This window comes from Pollachius pollachius (assembly GCF_949987615.1).
Source record: "Pollachius pollachius genome assembly, chromosome: 2".
In the NCBI taxonomy this organism is placed as follows: domain Eukaryota; kingdom Metazoa; phylum Chordata; class Actinopteri; order Gadiformes; family Gadidae; genus Pollachius; species Pollachius pollachius.
The window spans coordinates 19,917,831-19,926,669 of NC_136935.1; the positions used below are offsets into that span (position 1 = coordinate 19,917,831).

Sequence of the window (8,839 nt, forward strand, 5' to 3'; positions counted from 1 at the left end):
GTCAGAGTGGCTTTTCTGTTCTGTTTTCTAAAGCAAGATTAAATGCAAAGCAGCTTTTGTTAACAAAGGCTTTAGAAACAGGACGAAATGTGAACAAACCAGTCAAGCGCTTTCTTACGTTATGTGAAAATAATAAATAAAGTGTAGAGGGAAAGAGAATGAGATTAATACTGGTCAAGTTCACCATGGATTCAGAGACTCTACTTTTTCAAAAATTCTCCTCAATGACACACACATGGTCAGTGTGTGTGTCATTGAGTCTAAACCAAGATGCTCACCACGTTGGTTTGTGTTGCCGCCTCCTTCAGGCCCTGATCATGTCGTTGTTATTAACCGTTCACCAATGGGGGCCAAGCTTTATGCTCGCTGCCTTTTGGAATGCTGAGCGCCTTGCTCTGTTAGCAGTGTGTCGTGGACTCCGCCAGTCGTCACCTCAAGAAAGGAGGGTCATTGTGTCGGGGTCAGTGGTGGGCCTGCCTGGTGGTCGCGTCCCTGTGGGCAACGGGCCCCTAACAGCTTGTTGTGTTTCAGATCGTCCAGGAGTCGCCCTTCCTCACCATGGACCTGCTGGAGTCGTGCTTCCCCTACGTGCTGCTGCGTAACGCTTACCACGCCGTCTACAAGCAGAGCATCAGCGCCAACGCCTAGATGCACCCGCCCCCGCACGCACGCACGCACGCACAACAGGCCCGCCGGGCGCCACACACACACGCCCCCGCAACATAAGGCTCACAGAAACACACAAAATAGCCTTAGTGCAATTTGTGTGGCAAAAAAATAGGAAATGCGACACACGCACTACACACACTCCACACTACGCCAGCCAATGGCACGTTTGAACACTCTGACCCCACCCTGACCCTTCCACACTACATTTTACTACATGGAACGGTCGCGACGGCAGGAGGAAGGGGGGCCGCCTCTACTAGACCCCCACGCCCCCGAACACACACACGCAAAGACACACACAGACACACACTACCATTCTGTGTACAACGGGGCGTTGACACACAACTTCATAAACACACTGTTGACAAAAACATTGACCCACTAAACGACCCTCAACAGCACACTGACAAGCTATTAATGCGAACTCCCCCTGAACACTGAGTCCCACACAGAGCTATATGCAGACACTACACAAACACACACATTTGACACACCAAACGGCGTATTTAAGCGAGCGGGCGCCTTGGTGTGGAAACGGTAACACTAAAACACAGCTGGAAATGAGTTAGGGGGATCACCGATCTTTGTTGCCAAGGGGACCATGACCATAGCAACACGTATACCTTAACCATAGCTGGTTTAAAATGAACAAATATATAAATATAAATATATATATATAGTTGAGAAACTAAAATATTCCTTTTACTTTTCTTTTTTTGTTTTGAATTGAGGTGTTCAGATCTCAACTGAAGACTTGGTCGTGGTTTTGGATTTGGATGATTTTATTATGTGAATGGGTGTGATGTGACGTGGGGGTTATGCTTTTATTTTGAAGAGTGTAATGATTCCTGTATTGATAATGAAAGACTTGTTGCTTGTTACTGTACCGTATGTAAACACATGCACACATACACACACACACAGACACTAACTTACTGAGAAAACTAGAAGTACACCCGTACAAACTCTTCCGACATTTCATAGTGAGCATACACATTTGTTGTAACATGGTGGTTTTGTTTTTCTTTCCTTTTTCTAACTAGTAATAACTTTTGTGGGTAAAGGTATGATATCTGTATTCTGCTTTGATGTGAACTAAACATGTCTGTTTTTACTGATTATGTTTTGTTTTTATGATGATGATAAATGATTTGCCAAAAGTGTCAAAACTCCAAACTGCGTACCAGGGCCTTGACGTGACATGTGTTATTGGGTGATCTGCCTGGTGGTTGGCGATACGGCCATGGTGGTGTTCCTGACCATCTGGGGGCCTGCTCCTCCACCACACGGCCCAGATTAGGCTGAGAAGAGAATACAGGCGCCAACACTTTGTGAACCTGTGCTGACGTCTTGACACGGTGCTGAGCAGGTGACCTGCGGGCTCGTGTACAGCCCAGTCTAGCGTCACCATAAGTGTCGATATTATTTTTATGATCGAGCGTAGGGTGGGGTTGTGTCTAAGCATCACTGCTAATGCAACATGTTTCTTTAGCAGGGGCTCAGCCCTCTGTTTCTAAAGGGAGGGGAGCACACTGCAATATTTTTACATGCATTTAAAAAAAGAAACTAATGGTTTAAAAGTGTTTTTGCCTGTATTCCTTTTTTTTTTCTTTTTAAGAGTTAACACTTAAAATCAATCTTAATAAATATTCTGTTTAAAAAAAATAAAGAATTTGTTTAGGTGACTTGCACATCACTCAAATATAACTTATTTGACCCATGGATTGTGATTGACTACTACAGAATGCATACAATCGACAACATGCAGACCAACACCTGAAATGTCCAGATGGCTGATGAGTTTGATGTGAGCCAGTAAAAGGTCGACTCATTGACGCAGACAATGGCTCTTTTCAAACTCCAAGACCTTGTGGGATCATGTCATCCGTTTCACAGTTTCCATGTTGGGGAGAGCAGGAAAATAAGCTTGTCTTGTTGTTCCATGCTGAAATTATTCCTGGAGGCTGGACGGGTGTTTATGAGAGCACCGACTGTTTTGGAAACAGCAATTTGGACATCCCCCCTCCCCCATTCCGCCTATTTGGACACAACTATTAACCACCAGCTTGATAAAAACAGACGGCCTGGTACAGAGTTAATGTTTCTACATTTTGGTCTGCTTTTAATTCATCTTATGCATGGCAAGGGCTATAAACAGAGACGCCCTAATCCAGGTCTGTCATGTGTTGGTCCTCTACTGATGTGTGATCCTCAACCTGCAGGTTATTTTCTAACATGACATCTGTCCGCTGATTGAAAGCTTGCTGTTCTCATTCTAAAAAACATAACATTCCATAGTGGTGTTTAATAATCTGTACACCTACTCCAGATCTAACATTCATTTTCTATGCCGCGATAGATCGAACTCCTTGGGGACGCAGTGAGGATAGTTCTAGAAACTGAATACACATGAAACGCCAATTACATGCTATGCTGAGGGAATAAAAAGTACTCTGTTGATGTTGGGGTATTTAGTTCAGTGATTGGGGGGGGGGGGGGGGGGAGTACTCAAGGAAAAGGGAAAATTTCCACAGAACACTCTTTTTGAAAATAAACGTCCTCCACCAAAGGGTTCTCTAAAGTTGTAAAGGTATTTGATATAAAACCATGTTTACTTACTCACATGAAGATCCTATTTTACCCTGACTTAAAAAATACCTTGCCCTCAAAATGTGTATTGCATAAGAAAGACTTTTAGTAAATATTTTTCATTTCACAGGTAAAATACAAGCAGGACAGTAAAATAAAGTCAAAAATATAACTCAAGTGGAACACAAGTGGCTCAACATTGTACTCGCTGTACAAGTACAATATTGTGAGCAAAAAGGTTTTCCAACCCTGCTTTTTGGCAGCAGATTACATGCCTTTGTATTCTCCCTGCTTAACACATAGTATGTGATGTTTCTACTGCAGTATACTGTAAGGGGGTGAATACATGGACACATTATACCATTTGATGTGGTTGCTGTTTTCTCAAGTCTTTTAACCTGTCTCTCGGATTCTGCGTGTGTAGTTAAATGACAAATAAATGGGTTTATCTTTGAGTTTGAATTACCAAAAACATTCACATTGTAGTGTGAGTCATTCACTGGATATAATCCCTAAACATGCTATGAAATGCAGAAAAAAAAAACCAATACAATTATTTATTTGTAATTTACACTTAAAAAAAAGCGTATATATTTGTTCTATGTTTCTATGGTTATGACAATAGTTTATCTAAATAGAAAAAAATACAAGAAAGGCCAAGGGAAAAAAAGATGAATATGCTGTGTGTGTGTACACACTTTCACTTTCCCCCTAACTCAGGGTTGACTACATTTATTCTCTAAAAACAATCACAACTAAATGCTTTGTAGTTATTAATATTTATTGGTTTCCCGTCAGTCTTTGTAGAGTCATTGAGGCCGTTTGCTACCCTGCAGCATAGTAAGGCCCATTGATTTATTCGATATACAGGGGACGATTCTACAAGACAGAAAATAAACACAATGAGTAGCTCCATCTAAAAGAGAGAAAAGGCGTACATTTCAACTAGTTTATTGTCTTCTGGCTACTGGCCAAACTGAATATGTCAATAATAATGATGGCGCACTTGTGGCTGATCAGGAGGCTGATCTACTGCCAGTGCAGAGACGGTGGCCCTTAAAGTTAAGTTGAAGAAGGAGGAAGCTAGTGTGGTGGTGGCGGTGGTGGTGGTGGTGATGATGATGATGTCATCGCTGGTCGCTCAGTCTTGCGGTGGTGCGGTGTCCTCATCTTCCTCAGGTAGAGAAGGGTCCGGCTGGGAATGCTTCCCTAGGCACGTACACACACACACACACACACACACACAGACACACACACACACACACGCATGCATTCATGCAGCAGAAACAGACACAGTAATGGAAACAGACACACAGAGAAACAGGCAAACACACAGATGTACACACACACACACACCCCCACACCTTTAAGGCGTTAAGTGTAGCCGTGGCGCTGCTATCAGAATGATGTTGAAAGCCTTTAGCTCCAGTGTTCATGAGCCCTTACGTCTCTGCTGTCTTCCAGATACCTTCATAGTCGTCCTTTATAGGAATCTGTTATTTTTTTAGGCATGACGATAACCATCAAAATAACCTCTACATCGCTGCACATTTCCAACATATCTGTTGTTGCTTTTGTCTCGTAATGTCATGTTCATATCAAAGTCCACATTCAGGCTGCCAACCATGTAACAGAAATAACATTAATACGATCTTACGAGTCGCATAATTGTTATTTATTCTTTGTGCCCGATTTGTTCCATTACCCCCCCTGTAGTGTGTGGTTTATCCATGAGGTAAGAAGGTAGATGGTCAAGAATGTGTGGAGCAGTGCCAGGGGCCACAGCCCCAGCAGGGGCCTGGCCCCCAGCAGGGGCCCTCTCTGTCTGGGACGCAGCCACAGGAACAGGAAATGTCTGCTCCTAAGTCCTCCATCAGTACAGATTAAAGGTACCGCAGGGAACAGACTGTACTCTTTCTCTCTCAGAGAGAGAGAGAGAGAGATTGGAGCAGCATAGTTGATGGACTGTAAACTTTTTGAGATGGTTGCTTGTAATTGTTTTAAATTCTGCTCCAAATAATAATAAATTATAGTGAGTGATAATAAATGATATGATGTAGATAGATAGATAGATAAATACGTAAAAAGATATTTAGATACATGGACTGATTGATTGATTGATCTATCTATGATTTGTAGAATACTTTCCATACCTCCAATCATAACATTCAGTGGAGTATGCATGTTTGACCAGACCAGGCTGATGACAAACCAGTTTGTATCAACAAACCAAGGCCATGTGGCAATTACATCAAACTGTGACACGCTAAGATCAAAGCAAGTTGGAGCATGATCGACCGACCAATGCAGAGGAAAAAGGTCTGCAGTGCAGTCACGGACATCTTAAAATAAACAAGACAAATGAAAAAAATTGGAGTTTTCCTCAGCTCCTTCCAGTGGGGGACGACCGTTCTGCTGAAATCATCTTCTGGTGAGGAGTGACGTGCGTTTGTTTGACAGTTACAGCGGGAGCTAAGGGCACGACCACGTCCAATAGTTTGTGTTTAAACCAACCCTCACACACGGAAGGGGAAGCTAAGGGAACCAAAGTAAAGTAATGGGCAGGTTGTGTGTTAATCTGTGTGCGTGTGCTTGTGCGTCCGTGTGCGTGCGTGCGTGTGTGCGTGCGTGTGTGTTTGTGCCTGCGTGCTTGTTATGGAATAAGCAATAAAAACAGGTTTCCAGGGGTTGCAATAGGAAGATAATCTACATTTCAACATATAGAGGCTTATTTAGTGTCATTCTCATCTAATGATTTGACTAAATCCGTTACCATAGGGATTTGTAAAAATCACTTATTTGTGCCGAAATCTGCATTTAGCCTCAGTGCGCTATCGCCACAATAGTAAAAGCACCTTAATATTTTTTGATAAGACATTGTTGTATAAAGTACATTTGGTACATATGTGTATACAGCTAAATATCAATGCATGTTAACCCGCATTGATGCCAACCTCAACCTCAAGTGATATAACCCGTAATATATTAAAATCGTTTAGATTTGTGGCTGGAGAGCACTCAAACTAAAGTCTAGGCAGCATCGGCCCAACAAAGTGATTTCGACAAATGATATTGGAATAGTGTATATAGTGAAGCCAGCAGAGCTACAATGGTTTTATCACTCAGAGCGGGATGGTCTTTTGGCAAACAGGGGTAATTCATCTGAGTAAAGTTCCACTAAATCACTAGTAAAAAATCTCTGGGCCGGGGGTTTCTAGGCCTCCTTAAGGAAGTGCTTTCAAGTGCGATTCAGGTGCAGCAGGAGACATGCAGACGCACTGTGGAGGCGGGCCATGAGACCCTGAGGTCAGCCAGCTTTGCAGCGATGGGGCGGGCTGAGAGGAGCGCCCCACTGCAGAGGGGGCCGCACCTGACAAAGCCTGGGTAGGAGAACTCTGATGAGAGCGTGCGTGTGTGCGTGCGTGTGTGTGTGTGTGTGTGAGTGTGTGTGTGTGTGTGTGTGTGTGTGTGTGTGTGTGTGTGTGTGTGTGTGTGTGTGTGTGTGTGTGTGTGTGTGTGTGTGTGTGTGTGTGTGTGTGTGTGTGTGTGTGTGTGTGTCCCAGAGAGACAGTGGACATATGTTGGTGAAGGATAATGTTAAAGAGACTCTTTATTTTAATGTTTCTGTGCTAAATGAGCCAGAAGTAATTATTCTGCCTTATGCTTTAACCACATCGGATAACCCAGTCCCACCACACCATGTCTAACATGTTTAAATGTCATTTAAGTTAGCAAATGAACTAGAATAAAACAAATATATATTATTAAGACATCCATAATATGTATCTCAATATTATTCACTTTATTCACAGCAACTTCTTCAACAAGCACGATTTCATCAGATCACCCGTAGGAGTAGCTTTAGGAATCCTTTTGAGAATACTTTTGTGTAAAAATGTGTGCGCGTGTGTGTGTGTGTGTGTGTGTGTGTGTGTGTGTGTGTGTGTGTGTGTGTGTGTGTGTGTGTGTTTGGGGGGGATGTATGTGTGTGTGTGTGTGTGTGTGTGTGTGTGTGTGTGTGTGTGTGTGTGTGTGTGTATGTGTGTGTGAGTGGGGGAAAATGTGCGTGTGTGTGTGTGTGTGTGTGTGTGTGTGTGTGTGTGTGTGTGAGTATGTGTGTGCATGCTTATGAGTGTTTTTCCCCACATTTCAAATACATCATTGTTTGTTGTCATCACACAGAGTCTGGTGTGCTTATTGGGAAAGAGGCATTGGGATGGATGGAGCACAAGGAAAGAGGAGAGAGAGAGAACAGAAAGGCAACAAGGGCTCGATAGAAGGAAAAGCAGGAGTGTGCGTGAGGTGGAAGGTAGCTATCGGGAGACGGAGCCCGGACTGGAAACTTCCTCTTTATGGTCACATGACAAGTCTGAGAAAGACAGAGAGAGAGCGAGGAGAGAGGTATGGGCGAGACACAGGCGTTACCGCGATGCAGACAGATGAGAGAGACGGGGGACAGAGAGACAGAAGAGAGGTTAGTCTGTTGCTCGTGGTGTGTTGATAAAAGAAGAAGAAACCTTTTTATGTAGGCCTGTGGGTTCAGTTTTGAAAGAAATGATATTATTTAGTTATTTATTCATATCACAAAAGAAGCCACTAGTGGTGTAGATATAAAAACCATTGATATGCGTTTGTCTCAAGTGTAATACATTTCCTCTGGGTTCGCAGGGTAACTTTGAGGATTGCTTTGGCATATATGTATAAAAACACTAAAGTGTTTATCCCTCAAAGGTATTGATTGTCAGTTGTCTATAATCACAGCCTGAGATTATAGATAACTGACAAGTAATACTAGATACATTTCACAGGCTACTTATAGTTGTTGACATGGTTCGGCTTATGGCCCTTTCTCAAAGGCATTCCGTCAATGTGTTTCTGTCATCATGTTTAAACAGTGTGGTGACATGCAAATCTTATAGAATGACCAGATATCCTGCATGCCTTCACTTGCCTTCCATGTGGGCTCCAACCCAATAAAGAGTAAGCTTAAATGTCTTTATTCCTTTATTTATTACAAATTTAGATCCTGCAAACTCATCATTGCTGTGATAGGTGGCCATCATTTCTCCTCCCTTAAAAAAGTTAAGCACTTAAGTTACAACAGTATCCGTAGCCATAGATAACAACTTAGAAACGTTGTGCCACGTGCGTGAATTTGGAATATGAATATGCGTTTGTTAAATCTTAAAGGTATTTACCCCCTGAACTGTTGCTGTCTGCTACTCCTCTCGCTTCATTGGCTAAGAGCAGCACTGTCTCATTCCCATTGGCCTCCTCTGGCCCATTGTGATTGTCCCACAGAGCAGGACTGCCATAAAGCTGTGCTGTGATGGGACTCATTTGGCCGTCAGTCTCACAGACGTCTGGACCGAGAAGATGTTGTTCCACCCCCATCTGAAGCTCTGGAGAGAGAAAGTAGTCCCTAGTAGAACAATACTACCACTTCAAGTAATAGCCTAATACTCCACTGAAAGTTCAAGCATAATACTCTGGGGGCTTGGGTGCTTAAACTCACCCTGTCGTCATCTCGTTGTGATCATGATAACCAGGATGTTCATTGTGGCTTTTGGGGGGGGCATGC

General features: G+C 43.0%; 2 protein-coding genes across 4 annotated transcripts in view; one reads left to right on the forward strand and one right to left on the reverse strand.

The window, feature by feature from the left end:
- The window catches only part of nckap1 (NCK-associated protein 1), a 29,923-nt gene extending 26,236 nt beyond the window's left edge, over window positions 1-3,687 (forward strand). For both annotated transcript variants that reach the window (XM_079729176.1, XM_079729177.1), the window contains one exon: window positions 532-3,687. In XM_079729176.1, the coding sequence (XP_079585302.1) occupies window positions 532-648 (117 nt within the window). In that variant the 3' untranslated portion in view covers window positions 649-3,687. The remainder of the gene's footprint in view (window positions 1-531) is intronic.
- A 115-nt stretch (window positions 3,688-3,802) lies between these two features.
- The window catches only part of LOC307070623 (protein phosphatase 1 regulatory subunit 1C-like), a 22,165-nt gene continuing 17,128 nt past the window's right edge, over window positions 3,803-8,839 (reverse strand). Inside the window, exons 8-9 of one of the 2 annotated variants that reach the window (XM_079729182.1) lie at window positions 8,457-8,660; window positions 3,803-4,467 (exon numbers count right to left, since the gene is read on the reverse strand). In XM_079729182.1, the coding sequence (XP_079585308.1) occupies window positions 4,400-4,467; window positions 8,457-8,660 (272 nt within the window). In that variant the 3' untranslated portion in view covers window positions 3,803-4,399. The remainder of the gene's footprint in view (window positions 4,468-8,456; window positions 8,661-8,839) is intronic. The other variant, XM_079729181.1, reaches the window with a different exon arrangement.